The following is a 22,180-nucleotide window of genomic DNA, read 5'->3' as shown; positions in this document are numbered from 1 at the left end:
AGGTTGCCTGTTAGATAAAGTTAGATTACCAGTCTCCCAAGGAAACTTGATGGACTTCCATATGTATTTAGAGATAAGCTTCAACGAGTTCAATGGAATTACATCCATATAAATAAAGTGTATGAATGCGTGTGAGCTTGTGCATATGACTGCAGACTTAAGTATGTTGTGATACATCCATAAGAACTATGAATCTAATCTGGCAACTCTTAGGACCTTGAACTTTATTTTGAACTACTAGAGTACGTATTAACAGATGTTTTGTATGCTTACACAATCCTTTTTTGAATTCTTTCTTCAGCCTTTTTGGAATATGCTTCTGTTAACCAAAAGGAAAAATAGCTGGCACATATAGCTTTCACCTGCAGCTGAAATAGTTTGGCCCGCTGCGTTTGGCAGAATTGAGTAGGAAAAAAAGCCATTATTGGCATGGTGTTGCATCTTTTTACAGTACACTGAGGACATTTTCTTGCTAGCATTTTTGGGTAAATGGGACCAACCTTGTAATTTGAAACATCCCTTTTATATCCTTTCATTATTATCTGCTTCCACAGCAGCCCTGTAATGCAAATGTCATATCTGTCTCACCTGCTGATGTCCAATTAGCAATTGGGCTTTCTTATCTAAGAACTTCAATGTTATCCAATTTTTGGATTGAGGAAGAAACCTTGAATTAAACAGTTGCTATGTTCTTCAGGGACTTCCCTTCTAAAAAGCATGATGGGCCATAGGCATATACTGTATCTTTGCTCACTCTACAGGTCTCGGGGGGGCAGTGGTGGGTTGCTCCCGGTTTGCACCAGTTCGGGAGAATCGGTAGTAAAAATCTCTCATCGTTCGGAGAACCGGTAGTAATGGCTGGCTGGCCATGCCCCCGAACTGGTCCCCCAGCCGCCATGTTCGTCACCGCCATGTTCTTTGTGCATGCACATCCCATTGCCTTGCAAGTCTAATGGGATGCCCATGCGCAAAGAACATGGCAACACGGTATATGCTTTTTCTGCAGGTACTTTTCAGCAGCCTGCGGAGAAAGTGGCTGGCAAAAAAGCCTTTTCGGAGATTTCCTGGCCAGCCGCTTTCCAGCAGTGGCGGCTGGCTAGGGGCCGCCGAAAACTCGGGTCAGCTTGCCTTCCTGACTCTGGACCAGCCACCGTGGAAGGTAAGCAGCCAAAAAAAAAGGCGGTGGTGGGGGAGGAAGGCAGACAAGCGGGCCTGGCCACGGGGACCACCTGGAAGGCAGGCAAGCATGTCAGGGCCACTCGGCTAGCTAGCTCCCTTCCCCATGGCCTTACCATGCTTGCCTGCCTTCCAGCCTGGCCAGTAGGTGGGTGGGCAGGTGGGTGGGTAGCTGCTGTGCTGGAGGTGAGAGGGGCAGCAGCAGTGGCAGTGCTGGGGGAGGGTAGCCGGATGTCCACCCTCACACACAGAGAGACACACACACACACAGCCTGCCCTGTCAGCTCCACTGCCGCTTCTTTTGCATTAGCTTTTCGCCTCTTAAGAGTTGATCGTGAAGAGCTGGAAGACGTTTCCTTAGATCTCCCCCAAGTCATTGTTGGAGCATCAGAGATCTAAGAAAACATCTTCCAGCTCTTCATGATCAACTTTAAGAGAGGTGAGAAGCCAATGTAAAAGAAGCAGCAGTGGAGGCGACAGGGCAGGGCATGTGTGTTTGTCCCTTCGCAAGGACTTGGAGGCAGCCTCTCTGAGGGAAAGAGGAAACGGTGAAGATCTCTGACACTCCAACAATGACTTGGGGGAAATCTAAGGCAACATCTTCCAGCTCTTCACGATCAACTTTAAGAAAGGCGAGAAGCCAACACAAAAGAAGCGGCGGCAATGGTGATGGATGTGTTATATGTCCCTTCATGGTCCTCTCCCAGGTGACAGGGCTTCACTGCCGCCTCTTCAGTGGTAAAATCTAAAATTTGTTACTACCGGTTCTGTGGGCGTGGCTTGGTGGGGGGTGGTAATGTGACTGGGTAGGTGTGGCCAATTTTTTTTTTTATTATTTTTAAAACCATTTTTTCTACAACCTCTTTGGCTTTTTAAAAAAGCCTCTGCCGATCAGGCAACTCAGCTTGGATCGTCAGAGGCATTTAAAAGGAAAAAAGGGTTTTTTTCTTTTAAATGCCTCTGACGATCCAAGCTGAGTTGCCTGATCGGCAGAGGCTTTTTTTCTTTTAAAAGCCTTTGACAATCCCAGCTGAGCCACACAATCATCAGAGGCTTTTTTTTTTACTTTTAAAAGCCTTTTTTCAGCCAAAGGGGTTGTAGAAAAAATGCTTTTAAAAGTTTTAAAAAAGCTTCTGATGATTGTGCGGCTCAGCTGGGCATTGGGGGGTGGGCAGGGATTTTTGCTACCAGTTCTCCAAACCACCCATCTCCATCACTACCGGATCGGGCGATCCGGTCCGAACCGGGAGCATTTCACCCCTGCCTCTTTCCCTCCGAGGTTGCAGCCATCGGGCGGGGGAGGAATGGCACCTGGTTCCACTTCCAGGACAGGAGAGGCGAGGAGCAGCAGCAGCTGCAAAGTTGGAGGCTCTTGGAAATGGGGGGGGGGCTAGAGGGAAGCGAATCTCTTCTTGGTCTTGGGGGGGAAGTTTGTCAAAATCCCACCCCTTGTTTATGTGCATCCACGTAAAGGGGGCTTTGTCCCTCTCTCCCCCCTTAGTCGCTTCCCCATTCTTCGTCCGACCCGGGATTCCTACTGCAGCAGTCCTCCTGCCTGGCAGCTGCTTGCCAAGAAGCCCGTGGAAGGATAGCCGAGGGGCACTGCCCACCCCCCAGGACTGAAAAGCCCCCTTTCTGCCTTTGTCAACGGCTGCACTGAGGCCCCTTAACTCCCAGACCCCCCCAATACCCGGATCATCTGTTTGTAGGGAAGTTGCAGGGGGATGCTAAAAGCTCAGGCACGTCTTCACCCCCCAAACTACAGATGGCAACATCTGGGCCAGGTGAGGTTTTGTCCACCTTGTGAGAGATACAAAAGACGGCAGCCCTCCAGATTCAGGGAGCCCAGAACCTCCAGCTGTTATTCAGAGACCGAAGCTTTGATCGGAAGAGTTTGTGGTTTGATGAGACAATTAAAAGAAAGCCTGTTTTTCTAGACATGAAGGGTTGCCCCCGTTTTCCAGTTCGGGCTGCTTGGCAAGCAGACTTTTATTTTATCAGCCCAAAAGGGGGGGAAGGTATGTAGGAAATCGCCCTGTCTCTGCAGCATTGGTCATATGACTGAGTGGGTGTGGTAACTTGATGTCACTCACAGCAAGGTGCCGCCCCACCTTGCCATGAGTGACTTTGAGTTGGCCACACCCACTCAGTCACATGACTGCCAAGCCACGCCCACCAAATAAACCACGCCCACAGAACCGGTGGTAAAAAAATTTGGAACCCACCCCGGGGGGGCAGTGGTGAGTTCCAACCAGTGTTACCACTGGTTCTCTTCGTGCACGCGCTTTGTGCACAATCACCGCAAGCATGCTGGCTTCCCTCACATGCGCGCCAAACTTGTGCTCTGCGCATGCATGTTAAGTTTCTGCCCAGCTGAGTGCGGCAATCCACTCTGCTGCACCTATCAGCTGGGCTAAAAAAGAAGAAATAAAGGTAGGAATAATGCGGGGGCAGGCGGGAGGGCCCAGCTCCCAAACAAAGAGAATTGGTTCGGTGATGTCACATTGTCACCGCTACCGGCTTGGCCGAACCGGGCTGAATGGGGAGCAACCCGCCACTGGGGGGGGCATGGGTCCTCTGCCTGTCAGACATGTTTGGTTCCATCCATCCCTTCCTCAAAAGTTCTATTTCTCTTTCCACTCTACTCTACACCAGTAATAGATATGTTGATATCCATAATATTATATTGCGCAAAAGTAGAACAAAGATTTTGAAAAAACTGGAATATATTTGATTTCTACCTTCTCTATTACTTTTCTGCTTTCTCTATTACTGTTAGAAGGTATTAAAGGCTAGTAACAGTGATGCAGAAGTGCTGATAGTAAAAGTCAGGGAATCCATGTTCCCCTATTGATAGTTTTATAACAATGAAACCTTTATTTTTCAAACTTAGCAATTTTAAGATGTGTGGACTTCAATTTCAGCATTCCCCAGCCAGCATGCTGGGCTATAGGGCTGGGCTGGGCTGTAACTGCACTTAAGAATTTTTCAGAGCTCTATAATTTTTTGTAGCTTTATTTCATATAAATGTTCCCCCTAGTGGAAAGTGCGACAGTAGGCTTTTCTTTACAGTACTTTTTTATACTCTTTGCAAGGAATTCGTGCATGTACGAATACATATGTACAGCATGTACAACATAATACATATACTTTCTAAACATTAATTAAATAATGATTAATAGTTAATCATTTCTATTCCACACAAAAGCTTACTTGATCAAAATTCTAATAAAGTAAATCAGATGCCTTTATCACCACTTTAATTCTGTGAAAGTCCAAATAAAATTGTAAAGCTTTTTGAGGAATTATTGCAATTTTTAAAAAGAAAGGAACAAAAAACGTAAAAAAACAAAAAATGAGAAATATTTATATATTCATTAGTTGTAAAATTGCAATACTAAAACAAAAAATAAAAATAAATTTATTTTAAATATTTTTAAATGTGTGGTTTATTCTTATTTAATATGAAATCTATGCCATAGGGAGGAAATCATTTTTTTTATTAGCAGAAATAGTAAACTTTTAAAGAATGGATAAATTACACATTTTTTGAATCCAAGTTTTTATTTTTCCCTCAATATAATTATTCTATATTCAATAAAACTAAAGCTTCTCAAAAATGAGTTCCACTGTTTTGGAATATAATTCAATATAACATAATTGCAACTTGAAAATGATTATCCAGACTTCTATTTTTATATATTACAACATTCTTCTAAAAATAAACCAAAACCAAACATAACCGATCGTATACATTAATGTACCTTCAAGTTTCTTACATCACCATAGAAAAAAATCTCTTCTGATATATTCCATGAGGAATCCAATAGATTGAAAATAAAAATATTTTCATGGATTAGCTTCAAAGAAGTAACATTTTTTAAAAAAAAACTTGTATCTATTGATGTTCTATTAACAGGTACTGCAATTCTTTATTCTCTAATTCAGTGTTTCCCAAAGTGTGGTACGCGTACCCCCAGGGGTACGGGAAGAGTTTGGTGGGGGTATGCGTTGCACCGGAGTTTTGTGGGGATCACATGGGAATATCCACTGCACCGTGCTTAGCTGCGCCCACAGAACAAGGAAAGATATTAAGTCGAAAAAAAGGAACAGACTATTGGACGTGGAACCGCATCTCAGATTAAAATTAACAACCAGGGAACCAAATTATGATGATCTGTCATCTCAACATAAACAATTTCATCCTTCTCATTGAATCAAATAAATGTTCTTTATAATATAACTTTCGTTTATTTTGTGTATGTACCAAAACAATAAAAAATAAATATATTTTGATTTTTATTAAAGCATATGTTTTTTATGAGGGGTACTCAGCGTTACAAAAATTATAGAAGGGGTACACATATGTCAAAAGTTTGGGAAACACTGCTCTAATTCATAAAAACCATTAATTTAAATTTTTTAAAAAATATAATTTCTGATATAGTATTGAAGTCAGTTTAATTTCAGAGAGAGTCTTGATCAGAAATAATAGTATTGCAGACTTCTTCAGACCATTAAGCATCTGGTCTATATTGAGAAATCAAAACACACTATGTTGATTATACTGTATGAAACTATTGTGCACTAGGCAAACAAAATTCTGTAGTTGTTAAAATCCTTAAAATAATCATGACAAAATTGAATTAAAGTTGAAATAATGAATTTGATTGTGAATGTATTAACAGCGGCTAGAATTGTGTTTGCCAAAAATTGGAAAAATGAGAAAATACCAACGCAAGACGAAGTTATTAAGAAAATAATGGAATGTGCAGAAATGAGTAAATTGACATTTAAAATTAGAGAACAAGAAGATAAACAATATTACAAGATATAGGATTTATTTTACCAATGGTTAGATAAAAAGACATGTCCATATCTGCAACAGCGAACTCTTCTGCAACAGCTGCTATCTCAGATATAAAACTGAACACACAACCAACATGTAATCCGAACCTACGAAGAGGAAGCCTCTGCAACAGACAGAGAAGGAAATAGCTGCTTCAAAACTATAAATATTCGGAGTGGGGTGTGTTTTGTAGGACCAGAAGTTTGCCTGTCTAGATCATTTAGAAGATGCACTACATCCTTCGTTAAAAAAAAACCAACAACCCTATTCTGAAGTATTTATGAGAAAGTCATCACATTCTAGAGAGCTGTGCAGAACTTTTGTGAGAATTACATTTGAAGACATGCAGAGGTGGTTGCAGTCTTTATCTCAAGTTAAGGTACGCTTAAGTAATATTGCTCTTTCAAAACTGTCCACTTCACTTTATTCAATATCCCTTTGTGCTTTAACGGTGAAATCCAGTTGGGGAAATTGTGAAAGATACTTTATCGTCCCGTGTTTGAAAAATGTAACTCTCCGTGCACCTCATAAACAGGTTACTATAACTGAAGAATTTTTTTTCCTTCTCTTTTCTTTTGTATTTGTAAATAAAGTTGCTGATGCTGCACTTAAAAAAAAAAAAGGAAATGAAATATGATTGAGATTTTTTTTAATGTAAGAAAGGTAGAATCATATAAAATACAATATAAAGATGTACTATTATTGGAATGATTTTAGGAGAATGTATGGCATAATACAAATTAACTCAAATTCTAGACTATTTTGTATGAAACGAGGGAAGAAACAGCCATAGTTAAATATATGATTAATGAGGATAATAATATATGGATATATATGAATAGAGTGAAGATGCACAAAAGATTTGTAACCAACCGACATACTGTTTGTATTTGTATTGAAGATGGTTTTTTTTTATTTGTTTTTTATATTTGTTTAAAAAAATATTTTTTTGTCAAAAAAAAAAGTTGAATTAATGAAATGAAATGGAAACTTTATAGCCCTCTTTCTCACACTGATTAATCGGTGAACAGAGGTTTGATTTTTGAAATCAAGAGCCCTTCCTCTAGAAATTTTCTAGATTCAAAGACAGAGCTGGCTTATCTAGTCTCCAGAACAAACTGGAATAGATTGAATCATTTGCAGAGCTCTGGATCCAGCCCTTCAATTCAAGAGATTAAATTCACTCCACATCCTAGCAAGTCTATTTGCAAATCGTTTGGCTTATGTAACATGAAATATAGGAACGACCAGGTACATTTGTGAGTTTATAAAGATAAATAACTCTGACTGCCTGTGAAATACATGTATTGCTTGAGTTTACCCACAACGCTAAACTATGGCTTGTTTTAACCAGTTTCTCCTGAAGACACAATGCTGGATTTAAAGACTGCTAAACTGAAACTAAGAATGCTACAATAAGGACTAATACAGTGTACAAACTCAGAACAGGTAGTCCTTAACTTGCAACCATTTGTTTAGCAACTGTTTGAAGTTACAGGGACGCTGACAAAAGTCACTTATGGCCAGTTCTCACAGTTATAACTATGGCAGCATCCCCACAGTCACATGACCAACATCCGGGTGCTTGGCAACGAGCCTGTATTTACAACAGCTGCAGCATCCCTGGGTCATGCGATTGACATTTGTGACCTTTCCAGCTGCTTCTGACAAGCAAAGTCAACGGGGGAAGCTGAATTCACTTAATGACCACATGACTCATTTAACAACTGCCTTGCTTAGCAATGAAAATTCTGGTCCCAAACGGGGATTGTAAATTGAGGACTGCCTGCACTGTGTTGGATGCATAGGAAACCACTGATTGCATTCCTACAGTGTGCTGCCTAGAATAGGGGTCTCCAACCTTGGCAACTTTTAAGACTTGTAGTTACCAAGGTTGGAGACCCCTGGCCTAGAATCATTTTAGATCCAATGCATTCTACAAACCCAGAAATCTGATTCTTCGGAGTCCGAAGTGGGGCCATTTTAGCCTCAATATGCATTGGGCCAATCTTCCTCAGGCCAGACTCTATTGTGTAAATACAGATATCCAGTCATTTCTGCAGTAATGGGCTGCGCTAATCAATTCTACCAAGGAAATGAGATTGGGAGGAAGAGCAGCTGAAAATTCAACTGATTACATTACAAAATCCACTGGCAGTCATAGATTTTACCAGTCAAGTGCTGATTGGCATCAGCTCACAAAGTATGACTGGTCTCCAGTGGTGAAATCCAATTTTTTTTTTACTACCAGTTCTGTGGATGTGGCTTGATAGGCGTGGTGTGGTATGGTGTGGCTTGGTGGGCGGGGCTTGGTGGGCATGGCAGGGGAAGGATACTGCAAAATCCAATCCAATCCAATCTCCACCCTACTCCAGGGGAAGGATACTGCAAAATCCCCATTCCCTTCCCACTCCTGGGAGAAGGATATTGCAAAATCTCCATTCCCACCCCACTCTGGGGCCAGCCAGAGGTGGTATTTGCCGGTTCTCCGAACTACTCAAAATTTCCGCTACCGGTTCTCCAGAACCTGTCAGGACCCTGCTGGTCTCCTTTACTGTATCTTAGCAGTAGGTCTATGGAGATTCTCAGTCATCCAGGTCATGTCCCATAGGTGCTTTTTCAAGAAGGAACTGGACTTTCTGGTTTTTCTTTGAAGACTTTTTGCTTCTTATCCAAGAAGCTCCTTTAGCTCTTAGCAGTAGGTATACCCAAGGCAAGGCGTGTATGAATGCATGGAGTTCTCAGACAATCAAGGCTACTAATCTATGTAAGAGGAAGAGCTGTTGATGCAACAAAGCCTTATCAATACTCCCCTTGCCAACAAGGATGTCTGGAGCAATTCAGGAAGTGATCAGGGACTCGGTATTTATTCATCCCCAAGGAAATCAGACTCATTGTTTCAGTAAATTTGCCACATTGCTCATCTAATGGCACCTTCTGGGCTAGTTATGAGAAAAGTTATGGAAAATGAACAAAGGAAAGCTTAAGAAAATTAACTTTGTTTACTGGTCTCATCAAATGTTTATTTAGAGTAGTGAAATTTTAAAAATACCCATTAGCAGAACACTTGCTTAATATTATAGTGGAATATTCAATTTGGATTTTCCCCCCCAACCTACTCCAATATTTTAGTCAGCAGATGGCAGTGAAGGGTTATCGCTGGAAATAGCAATCTTCTGTTAGACTAGTTGAGAGAATCTAAACTCACAAATGAAGGCAAATTATACATGACCCAGGACAATGTTGCAGGATCCAGTTTGGGTCGGTCACCAGGACCAGAGGTTTAGTTTTCTGACCTTTTGGAATCTGGAATGGACTGGATCAGATCCTGCAGAATCTAAATTGCCCGTTCCTATTGATTAAGTGGAAAAACGTCATGGTATCTCACCAATGGCTCTTTCCAGCACTCCTATCAGTGTGGGAGAGTTGTTAGAAAGAATATATGCCTTGGGCACTAACCCCGCAATTGATACAAAAGCTAGGAGTGGTGCAAAGAGCCATGGAAAGATACATACTTGGCATTACAAGACAAGAAAGAAAGACCTGCACATGGATTAGAGAACAAACAAAAGTATACAATATCATCAAGAATTGAAATGGAAATGGGCTGGTCACATAGCAAGAAGAACTGATGGCAGGCGGACCAAGGCAGTCATAGAATGGATCCCACTTGATAAAAAGCATCCACAAAAGAGACCTAAAGCAAGATGGATCAACATCATCAGCAAATATTGCTGGCCCAGTTGGCAAAAGAAAGCTCAGGACTGTATAAGTTGGAAACATGCGGAAGCTGCCTTCATCCTGCTATGGATACATAATAGCTAAAATGATTATGATGATGATTGATATAGATAGTGGCTAACTGCTGCTAATTAGGAAGGAAAGAAGGAAGGAAGGAAGGAAGGAAGGAAGGAAGGAAGGAAGGATGGAGGGAGGGAGGGAAGGGGGAGCGAGGGAGCGAGGGACAGGTCATAGGCCCCTCAAGCACATCAGAACAATGAAATGCAATACAAAAAAGTAAGAACAAAACAGCACAACTTAACTAAATCAGCAACACACGAATATATACCAGTTACAAATGCAGACTTAACAACTGCTTGTCTTGTTTTACTATTTGTCATTCTGAAATCTAATCTTGGTAGTTTGAGCTTTATAGTCCATGTTAAGATCAGATAGGCTCCAAACAAGAGACTGAAACAAAAGCAAAACAGCCATTAAGCTTGCTGAGAGTTTGATTCCTTTCCTTTTTAAAGCAAATGAGTAGAAACTGGCTGCTATACCAATTGCTAATCCCCATCTTCATCCCCTTTATAAAGCATCCTGCTCTGATGATCAGCTTCTTATGCATAGCAAGGCATTTGGGAAAACTACAGCAATCTTTTCCATCTCGGTGATGGCCAGTTCCTGTCATTTGTCATCCAACATGAGACCCGCAGGACTGGAAAAATTGGATTGTTCCTATAGATTAGGCAAGACTGAACTAGAATGTTACAAGCTTTGCTATTGAAATGTCATATGATGTTAGTTTCTGTGCTCGAAAACAAGTTATTTCTAATATATGCAAGGTTTCAAAATGTCAGAGACACACACACCTAAATTTAAAATGGCTTGGTTTGCCCACCAAGCTTAAATTGCTTATTTTCTGAATCTACATGGGACAATGAATTATACACTGAACAAAGTGTATACTTTGAATTATATACACTGAGTTGCCCCAATACAGCAGTGGGGAGGGGGAGGAGGAAGAGGAAATCAAGTTTCAAATTAACCAAATGTTGGTGTATTGTACTAATTTCCTACTAAGTTTTTCAGCTTATTGTGCAAAGAAGCCCAAAATCTCTTGAACGTTTCACTGAGAGATCTTGTGGTTTCTTTACTAACTGGAGCTTTTTGATAAACAGCCACAATAAGAATGCCACGTGTCAGCTACTCATTTATATGACAAAAAGTGTAAAGGACTTCATAGTATATTTACCCAACTTCTAGATTGCTGAAGTAAGCCTCTCAAACCATCCTGACTTCTAACACTGAGGGAGGCAGGAAACGGCAGCCCAACAACCCTTGGAAAGTAACGGGGGTTCAGGCGTCTGCTTCCTGAGCTCTGAAAACTCTCCGGAGCTAGACTTTTTGGGGAGTCTGGAAAACTGCTCCCGAAAGAGAAGCCCTGGCTGGAAGGCGGTGCGGTGGGTTTCTCGTCTCCTTCTTTGCCCCCCACCTTCCCCCATCATCCCTCCCCTGCTTCGATGCGCGAGTCCTGGGACATCGCGGGGCCGCCACACCTGACGAGGCCAGGCGTTACAGTATCTGCACCCATCGATGCCTCTTCCTGCTAAGGCAGAGCTGAATCAGCGAGGGCGTCATTTAGGGAGGTTTCGGAGCCAGGTGGGTCGGGGCGATGGGGGCGTGGCCCGCAATGGCAGGGCGTGGCCAGCAGGTGAAGGGGTGGTCGAAGGTAAGTAGCCTCGGCATGCCTGGGTTGCCTTTGGCAAGCAGAGCGGTGGTGCGAGCGGAATGTCGGAATTAGGAGGGATGAACGGGCGGCAAAGGTAACCCGGCTTCCCTGCGGGCGCGCGGGACTGGCATCTCCTCCTCTCCTCTTTCTTTTCGTTGGGTCGTTCCGGCTGATCAGCCCCCAGCCCCGGTTTTCTCCTCCGAAGTGGTCAATGACTTCTTTGTTAGCAGAAATTTTTCCACCCTGCCCTCGTTTATCCTCTTGAGGGTAGCTGGATCTGTTTGCAAGGGGGTGGGGTGCGGGGGTTCGGCGAGTAGCCGGCTGTTTTACACAGGCTCGCTTTTGTGATGCTAGTTTTTCAGGAGGGCCATCCCCTCCTAGGTCGGGCTACAGTTCCCATCGTTGCCCTTGACCAATTCATCTAGTGGGCAGTACGTAGAGGAAGCCGAGCTACCGCATGCTCCTAAAGAACATATATACCTGGGTTCCAAGTTGCCGAAGGATCTCTCTCTCTCTCTCTCTCTCTCTCTCTCTCTCTCTCTCTCTCTCTCTCTCTCTCTCTCTCTCTCTCTCTCTCCCCCTCCCCCTCCCCCTCCCTCCCTCCATTCCTCTCTCTCTCTCCCTCTCCCTCTCCTTCTCTCTCTCATCTTCCCCCTCCATTTCTATCTAGGTTTGGGTGTGTGACCATATATTGTGTTGGCCTCAGGTCTTTCTTTTACCCAACTCTTGTTTCTCCCCTTTCTTCTTTCCACCCTTTACAAGAGCTTTGCTCTCTTTGTTTCAGTTCCTATTCCATCCATCCATCCATCCATCCAAACCCTCTTCCAGATTTTCCAAGAAGTCCTGGCATCCTTGAGCCTGTGCAGTTGTGGGAACAACTTTGACCGTCTGCATGAAATAGTGTGTAGTGGGGAGGTTGTTTCTGTTGCTTCTGAGGCTTAGCAGAATAAGCATCTTATTGAGGTAGGGGAAGATTAAAAATGGTGACCGATCCAGATTGAATCCTGCAAGATTTAAAAATATGTGTAAGGTGAACATCTGAATGTGGGCTTGGGAGAACCCCTGGTGATGTTTGAAAACAATAGAAATGATTGGGTGCAGCAGTGAATAGCCTCTTGAGTTGGCTCAACTGCTGTTACTAAGCCTCCTCCTTGTCTTTTGTCTTTTGAGGGCTCTCTAGCTTTGAACCTTTCCAAGTCCAGGGTGTGTAACATTCCAGCTTTTCATCTTCCATGAAGTTCTCATGAAGAGACCTGAAATGCAGGAGAGTCAGAGAGAAAGATGGAAGTTTGCCCAATGGGACTGGTGTTGACTGAATGGTGATGAAGCACCACTGCAAAAACAAAGAAGGCAAAAGGGAATCAATCCCATTTGCTGCACATTTCCAAAAGGAGCTGGTAGATTTGTGGTGTGAAAAACTAAGAGACGGCCTTCTATGTGGTTACCTTTAGCTAATCATCTCATCATTCTGTGCACAGTATTTCCACCCCATATCTCTTGAATGTGAAGGGTTCCCTTTCCTATAACTATTGGTGGTGGTTTTCCTCTTGCTTAAGCCATTCCAATCAGGTCTCTTGGAGTCCAACATCCATGATTCCTGCCCAACTTGAAAAGGAGAGTTTTGGTTGGGAATGGTGACAATTAGTATAACACATGTGGAGGACATCTGGTTTGAGAAAGCTGCCCTGAAATTGTTCTGCAATACAGTACCTGGGCTATTAGATCATGAGTTTATTTGTTTTTAAATTAACTGATGATGCTATGTGGATGACGCATGGCCCCACTGAAATATACTGGTAATTACCACATATTTGTAAGATGCCCTTGTTTGCTAAAAACAATTGGCCACAATGATGCTGTGAAATATAATGTCTTTAGAGAATGTCCTTTTTTCTTTTGCTTAAACCCTGCCCTTGTTCAGAAGCCCATTGTTAAAACATTGCAAATGTCTGTGGGAATATTACCGTGCAATAAGTGAATAGTCAGACAGAAAAGGGAAGCTTGTTCAACATTACTTACCTTTTTGTAAAACTCAGGCATATAGCATGTTGATCTGGTCACAGAATGTTTATTGTAGTACAAACCACAAAATGGGCTGAAGGAATTGAGTGTAACTTGATTTTTAATGTGCTCTGAGAGTCATGATTTGAACAGTTCTTTCTCCGATGTGTCAAAGTAGTTGGCTCCTTATAGTGGGGGACAAGGTAATGCTTTTCATGTACAGCAGCAGCTGTAGTTTCCTCCACAGATGGCTCAGTGTTATTTCCACACAAATGATGGGATTGCATCCTCACAGTTAGCAGGAAGATTGGGCGTATGTTTAATAACTCACCAGTTAGCAAAAAAGATTGAGTAAATGTTTAATAACAATTATTTGTTTATTAGCTTGGAGTTCATAGGAACTGTGTACCCCACATCTTTTTCCACCTACTTCACTGTTGTCACCGTAACCCAGTATGTATTGTCTGAAGCAACTGCCACCCTAAGGCACCCCTGAAATATGTGATAGCTTTGTTATTGGATTTGGAGTAGAAATGTTTGACGGGTCATTGATTAATTTTGTCACTTTGCTTTAATATTATGTTACTCAAACTTATTGGCATGCAACATTAGGAAATAAAGTCGCATCAAATATGACTAGCAGATTGTTTCAGCTAACTTCAAAGTGCTATTGCTAGGAGCACAAAGGTCTTGATCTAAAAGAGATGGAGTGGGAAAGTTTGTTGTGGATTCCAACATGTGCTTGACTTGTTCAGACAATAATTCTATGTTGGACTGGTTCAGACAACAGGAGCTCCCTCCCACTGTCATATCTTGAGTCCTCAAGCAAGATGTGGTGACAGGGGTGGGAGCTCCTGTCCTAGGTAAATAAATTTTCTGACTTCTGCCTGGGGGAATCAACTTTTGTTGCTCAAATTCTGTTTTTGGATTGGTTGACTCTTCTTCCACAAGTCTGTGTCCTCTTTCACTATTATTTTGTTGTACTTTGTGAAGGTTCAGTAGTTATGAGTGTATCGTGGACTGAATAGATCCATTTGGTTCAGCACTGTCTACTGAAACAGATAGTAGCTCTAGAACATGGGTGTCAAAGTCGATCGTGTCATATAGTAACTTTTTAGCCTTTGTGGATGAGTGTGATGCATCCCGCCCACAGGCTGAAAGTTTGACAGGCCTGCTCTAGAGAGAATGTTCTTCTCTAGAATCAGTGTCTACTACAGCTAGACCTATGTGTAAAGTGTTGAAAGGGATCTGGAGTAAAAGGCAAGACTTCTAAAGGGACCTGCTACAAAGATCACTACCTTGAGCTCAAAGGTTGCAGACTGAAACTTGCTATCCTGTAGACCTGACAACATCACATTCAAAAAGCTGTCCAGAATTGCAATCAATCAGAACACAACTGGAAGGGACCTTGGAGGTCTTCTAGTCCACCCCCATGCTCAAGCAATTTCTATACAATTTCAGACAAGTAATTGTCCAGTCTCTTCTTAAAAGCCTGCAGTGATGAAGCACCCACAGCTTCTGAAGGCAAGCTGTTCCACTGGTTAATTGTTCTCACCGTCAGGAAATTTCTCCTTAGTTCTAGATTGGATCTTTTCTTGATTAGATTCCATCCATTGCTTCTTGTCTGATCTTCAGGTACTTTGGAGCAGTGGTCACCAACTGATGGTCTGTGGACCACTGGTGGTCCATGAGAAAATTTTGGTGGTCCGCAGAAAAATTATTTGCATTTTTATATTGCACTAAATCAGGGATCCTCAAACTATGGGCCCTGGGCCAGATACGTGCAATGAACGCTTGTGTTACTGCAAAAAGTCTCCCCATTTGGGGTCTTTTTGTGCAGGTTGGAGTGGGGCAGAAATTCTGACTAGGGGTCTGCTTTGGCCTCCTGGTGTGGGGCTTTGGGCAAAGGCTGGAGGGAAGCGCCGCTGGTGGCGAAGAGCCAGAGGGCCTTGTTCCAGTTCCAGCCTGGAACTGGCTGACTATCTCAGCCTGCTGAGCCTCCAGGTGCCAGTACCTGGCCTTGCACTCCTGCAGGTCTTCCCTCTGCTTGGAAAGCCTATGCTTGTAGTCCTCAGTGAGGTGCTTCTCAGTCAGATCCAATTTGAACTGAGCCAGCTGTTTTGCCAACTCTTTCTCATGGTGGCTGCTTAGCTCCAACAACTGCTTCCTGCTGGGGTCCTAAGGAGCCCGGGCAGACAGGCAAGGAGTGGCTGGGAGGGGAGGCGAGTAGAGGCCAGCAAGGTGCCCCTCAATGTGAGTGACATCAAGTTGGCCATGTCAACCCAGTCACATGACCACCTAGCCACGCCCACCCAGCCGGTCATTAAGTAGATCATATTAGTGGTCCACAGAATTTTAAATTATGAATTTAGTGGTCCCTGAGGTCCAAAAGACCTCTGCTCTGGATAATTGTTTAACCCCCTCTTCTTTGTGGCAGCCCCTCAAATACTGGAATACTGCTATGATGTCACCCCTACTCCTTATTTTCTCCAGGCTACCCATACCCAGTTCCTGCAACCGTTCTCCATATATTTAATCTGCAGGCTTTTAATCATCTTAGTTGCTCTTTTCTGCACTTTTTCCAGTCTCAACATTTTTTTTTTGTAATGTGGTGACCCAAACTGGATGCAGTAGTCCAGGTGCGGTCTTACAAGGTTTTATAAAGTGGTAGTAATACTTCAAGTGAACAATTATGTGAAATTTTATATATGTCTAACAAAGAATAATGTAGGATTGAGTATGGTAGGATTTAAGAAGATAAACTGCTCTTATGGAACAGACCCTGGCCCATCTAACCTAGCAATCTATTCTCATAGTGGCCAACCAACTATAGAAGGAAGACCACTAATCTCCCAGCAGATGACCTCAGAGATAGTCATACTGTCTTCAGGGCTGGTAGTCATTGATCCCCATGGCTTCCAGGAATTGTTCCATTTTTTTTTTTTTTTGACATTGACATTGATTGTGTTCATATAGCATGCTAAGCCTGGTTTTATAACTCCCAGTATATTATTTCAAGTAAAGCTTGAATCAGCCTGGAATTAACAGGGAACACCTTAACCATACTCTTTTTTCCCCCCTTGCAAGATCAACTGAATCGCAATTTTCCATGTCCTTGAGACTTGAAAAAGTTGACCTTTTCTCTTCCAGCCTCTTCCAGAACCAAGAGCAGCTGCAGAATGATTCTGTCAAGTTTATATCATGGCAGCTGCCCATCCTTTTTGAAATGCATGAGATCATGTAGATGTCAAAAGGTAATGCTAGTTCAGAAGTGCAATGGTAAAAGCAGGCTCAACTGGATTGACTTAAGTACATCTACTTTTGTAAAGTAACTTCTGCTGTTAGTAAGGTAAAGGTGAAGCACCCTAAGGGGAATGCTGTTTCTGGGATCTATGGATACCAATATGTTTCCTGACAACAGTTCAGAAGTGTTTTGCTATAGGCTTCTTCCAAGATGTTTTTCAACATTCCAGCTTAACTAACAGCCCTGGTGTTCCTGATTCCTTTTATTTTAGATACAGTAGTGGCCATAATTGTGGATACCTTTTGGGGAAAGTGTATTTTCTAAAACTAGCTAATAACACCACTTTTGTTTTGGAGTAGTAGCATAATATTATATATATCAATGGAAAGATAATTTAATCAAGAATGTAATGCAATAACTTTTATGAAGGATTTGCTATTAGAATAGCAGTTACAGTATAAAGAATAAAAGTGAAACACGTAGAAAAAACGAGATATACAAAAATTATCATCATGTCAGTTAATACTTAGTTGGGTAACCTTTAGCATGAATTATGGCCTTACAACATCTTCCCATGGAGTGAACCAAGTCTTTTAGTCCTGCAGCTGTTATAATGTGAATCCAAGATTGAATGATTGCTTCTATTAACTGGGTTTTATTGCTGGGTCGCTTCTGACTAACAAATTTCTTTAGTTGGCTCCATAGATTTTCAATTGAGTTAAGGTCTGGGCTATTCCCAGGCCATTCCAGCAGTTTGAAACTCCAAAAGAAAGTGGTGTTATTAGCCATCAAACCTCAAAAATACACTTTCCCCAAAAGGTTTCTACAATTTTGGCCACTACTGTATAGTCCTGGAGAAATACTTCTAGGGGAATTTCACACCTATTTTCAACTTTATCTACTTTCACCTTGAAAAATGGCAGAGAGCTTGATTCCCCTCCCATCATTCATTAAAGTAATATCCTTCCCTCTCTGAAGTGGCAGAAAGCTATACAGGCATATCATTGACTGGTCCTTATCTTCCCTCTATTGCATCTGTTCTGGTGTTTGTCCTGATTTTGGGATACAGGGTGTGCTAACAAAGCCACTGGCTAAACTCTCAAGTATTTCTGCCTTCCCCTTTCTGAATATCATCATGAGCCACAGTGGCACAGTGGTTAGAATGCAATACTGCAGGCTACTTCTGTTGACTGCCGGCTGACTGCAATTTGGCAGTTTGAATCTCACCGGCTCAAGGTTGACTCAGCCTTCCATCCTTCTAAGGTTGGTAAAATGAGGACCCAGATTGCTGGGGCAATTTGGCTGACTCTGTAAACCGCTTAACACTGTGAAGCAGTATATAAATCTAAGTGCTATTGCTATCATCAGAGGGGAAGTGGATGATTTTGGCAGATAGGCAGACCTGTTTAATGTGCTTTCCACACAGGAGGGTTCATCCCAACAGAAGAGAATATCTGTAGTTCAGGATTGAATTGTTGAGTCCTTGGCACTTTCCAAGTCAGTTGTTTGCCTGCAGATGTTTCATTTCCTAACTATGTAACATCATCAGTGCCCCCCATGTAGACTGAAATGCTTGTTCCAAGCCAATTATTCCCAATCTACTGAGTAGCAGGCCGGAGGAGTCTCACATAAATCAGGAGAATTGACTTTGCCAGTTTACCTCATGAAATGGCAGAGGCCACTGAGTAATGATCCATGAGCTTCAGGAAGTAGCACACTGAAGGATAGTCCAGTTTTCAAGAGCTAGACTCTCCTACTTTAATGTTTGGAGAGTCCTGCCTAAGGACAGGAAGAGAGAGAGGGCATAGTTGACTCTGGCCTGCAATGACCAATAGGTATTGGGTTGATTACATCTTCTTTGTGGTAATTGGTGCAAAATGTCATAGATTTATATCATTTTAGATGTAACCGTTGGTTTAAAGGGTAAAACATACCTTTAAATACTGGAGCAACTAAGGAAGATTTTAGACTGACTCAATGAGAAGAGTTCAGTATAAGATGGACAGCTATGTAAATGTATGTAAAGCTATGTAACAAACAAACAGCAGAAACGAAATCAACCAACCAACCAAAAATTGTGCATGTATGTCCCATGGTTACATGGAAGTCTAGAAAGAAGACTTGTTCCACTCCCACTTCCATCCCTGTTGCACAAAAGTAGATATACATTTTATACAGGCCTAGGGTAAATCTGTTTTTTTTAAAAAAACAACAACACAGATTTTCAGTGTCATATATAGGTTGAGTCTTAAGTAATCTTCAGTATCACAGTTCAAAAATTCACAGGCATTTTTAAAAATAACATCATACTTTAATGGTTTTCCTAAGTCAAGTCAATGTAAGCAATTTTAATCTGAATAAGAACAGGCTTAAATTCTGGATATTACAATTTGTTTAGTGGCTTAAGGAGAGAAACCTCAAATTGTAACTGTTCTTTTAGTGAGTAATGGAGCAACATTTTTTTCAAAGCTGATTTTCCTCAAGCCGCAAGAATTTTCAACCTGATTGGCAGATGCTGGGATTTATGTAAACAACTTTATGGGTTCTTGCTGAAAAAAATTCTCTATGCACTTCTATGAAATTTGTTAAACATCTATCCAGAACCAATCTGATGTTGAAGTCAACAAAGTAAATTAACAGGCAAGCTGCTCAGAGTCACTTTGAACCACCAGATGAGTGATAAATAAATTTGGAAGATTGAAAAAATTACCTATTATCTTTCCCTCCCTCCCTCCCTCCCTCCCTCCCTCCCTTATGCTGCCTATCTCATACTGGGGTTCTTCTTTATCCCATCAGCTACCTCCAATGTAGCCCCAGGCCGAGTGGCAGAACAAGTTTTCAGCTCTTCTGGAAGGCCAGGAGTGTGGGACTGGGCCCCATCTCCAAAATGATATTTCAGATTTGGCTTTGGCAGGGGCCACAGCAGAAAAGGCTCTTCTCCTGGATCCTGCCAGCTGCAATTCTTTGGCAGATGGGATCTGAAGTACGCTCTTTCTGCTGGAACAAGTGGGGTAGACTAAACCCCTCAAGATGAGGCAGCTCCTCAGATAACAGAGATAAATTCAAATGATTCAAACAGATTTGCTTAGATAAATAAACATTAAATTATTATGAAGTTGCACACTTGCCGTGTTTGTAGCTGCTGGTATGGTGAAGAATCTCTACACATCTGCATTAACGCATTTTGAGGTGAATAGCTAGGAAGTGTGCTATTCAAGGGAATAGAGCACAAAGAAGAAATATTATAGCAAGTTGCTGTCAAAATGCGGTCAAAATTAAACCAATTTACTGTACTATAAAGAGAATTATAGTATCTCTGTTGCCTAGGTGGAAATCAACCGTGAATGAATGCAAGGATAACTAGACAGAAATTAATTTGATCTGAAATCCAGCTGCTGTATGGTATCATAACATTGGTAGACTGTTCTCTCCATTTCTTTGTAGAGTATTTCACATGTCAGGAATTCACTAATACCTTTTGTGAATTGTGTAGTTCCATATATATCAAAGTACCACACAGGATAATTACAGATGCCAAAATAGTTCAGAAGAGATTGATGATTGGTGCCCTGTGAGGAATGACCAATTGTACAAATGATTTTAAAGAAAAGAGAACATAGTTGTTTCCTATAAACATAATCTTTTAAACCCCAGTGATATGCTGTCAGACTATGATGCAGGCACTTTTGCTAATACAAAATTTAGGGCTAAATGCAAAATTTGCTCTGCAGAATCTCCTTTCTTGAATAAAATGATCTCTTAAAATAACCTATTCCTAATAGAAATGTCAAGAATTAGGGACAAAAGGAGAGTGTGCATAAGAGAGAGATAGCAATGTGAAGGCAAAGTTTATATTTGTAAAATCTGATTTTCGTCTTTATGAAAACATGTGGCAAATCTGGCTGATGTCCCCACTCCCAGGCCATCACCCCATCAATCTGTAATGGCTTGCTAGAGCTGGAAAGGCAAGTTCTAAACCTGTTTTCCTAGAAATAAATTATTTCTGAATTCAGTCAATCTGAATTCCTGGTAATTGTTAGAATTATTGGTTGACTTTACTGAGTAAGAAAAAAAAGGGGGGTAGTGGTTGAGTTTGGATTGATTTATGGTGGAAAGTGAAACTTGTAAACCTCTTACTGTTAAGAGGGGGATTGAAGATACTGAAAACTCACGATCTTGCCATTTTCCACATCCAAAGCAGGGTTTCTCAACCTTGGGAATTTTAAGAGTGGTGGACTTCAACTCCCATAATTCCCCAGTCAGCATCTGGGAGTTGAAATCCACCCGTTAAAGTTTATCAAGGTTGAAAAACACTGATCTAAAGGCTCTGATAGACTGCCTGCAGCATGCAAATATTGGAGAAGTTTAGTTTTTAATGTTGACTTTATGGAGTTGGAACCAGCTGTTTGCTGTTATTTTACCAGGCTGAGTCTTAGTATCTTTGATAATGAAGTGAAGGTCACGTCTAGCTATGCTGGAATTCTCACAATTCCTTATCATTAACCAGGCTAGCAGAGTTTAATGAAAGTTGCTCTAAAACATCTGGAGGGCATCAGATTGTCTCCTGCTGATAGAGGGGAAATAATTGAGGTTTATTTTACTCTATTTGATTTGCATTTACTTAAAATATTTTTGTGTCCCCTTTGAAGAGGCTCCCAGGGGGGGAAAAACACAAATCAGTTGACTAGATTGGTAAAAGCTGGTGATTTTAGTAAAATAAAGCATCCCAATAAAACAAAACCACTCCAATACATTAAAAAGAGGGAAAAAAACACATTGCAATTCTATAAAATTGGAACGCAATGAAAAAAGACTGCTACAATTGCTTGACTTTATGGATTATAGTCAGGAAATTGTCCCCCCACCCCCACCTCTGCATAATCTTTCTTTGAAAGGTTGGGAAATTGAATGCTTTCAAAGTCTTTATTATGCAATTAAGGAGTGTTAAATAGTTTTGTCCATATTAAGCAAGCATATACCTGCTCACTAATATCTGAATGCCAGCAACAGAAATGAAATCTTATAGTTTTACTGAAACTATGATACCTGTGAGAATGTCAAAAGAAAATGAACAAGGTTCAGAAGTGAACATTTCTCTCCTCCTTTTATCTGAGGGATATTTGTTGGGGTGGCTGGTTTTCTAATAAAGTGCCTCATTTAAGTTGATACTGTCTGATTGGTTCAGAAAGGTTGTCTTAATTGAAGTTTGGGGAATCTGCTGCTGGAAAATATAGAGAGGACTTAAAAACATGCTCCAGTCCATACCCAAGGGTGTGTGCTGTAGAAAACAGTTCTGGTAAATCTCTACCTTAAAGGCGGAATATTCATATCTCTTGGCTACATACTCAAGAAGATTCATGAGAAATATTTAACCCCTTGCATGCCCTGCTTATAAAAGGGTCTGGATGTGATCTGCTCATCGTAATAGGTAATATAATTTAAAAAAAAAAAAATCAGT

At 41.5% G+C, this 22,180-nt stretch overlaps 1 protein-coding gene across 2 annotated transcripts in view; it reads left to right on the top strand.

Annotated features, from left to right (window-relative positions):
- The first annotated feature begins 11,463 nt into the window (after positions 1-11,463).
- LOC117678385 (hyaluronidase Ccc Hy-4-like) overlaps positions 11,464-22,180 on the top strand; it is a 45,071-nt gene continuing 34,354 nt past the window's right edge. For both annotated transcript variants that reach the window (XM_034439451.2, XM_034439430.2), the window contains exon 1: positions 11,464-11,571. In XM_034439451.2, coding sequence (XP_034295342.1) covers positions 11,537-11,571 — 35 coding nt within the window. In that variant the 5' untranslated portion in view covers positions 11,464-11,536. The remainder of the gene's footprint in view (positions 11,572-22,180) is intronic.

The sequence above is a fragment of the Pantherophis guttatus genome, chromosome 2, assembly GCF_059756535.1.
Source record: "Pantherophis guttatus breed Tessera chromosome 2, ASM5975653v1, whole genome shotgun sequence".
Taxonomy (NCBI): domain Eukaryota; kingdom Metazoa; phylum Chordata; class Lepidosauria; order Squamata; family Colubridae; genus Pantherophis; species Pantherophis guttatus.
The sequence above is the reverse complement of the archived record's forward strand: the minus strand, read 5'-3'. Positions and strand labels throughout refer to the sequence as shown.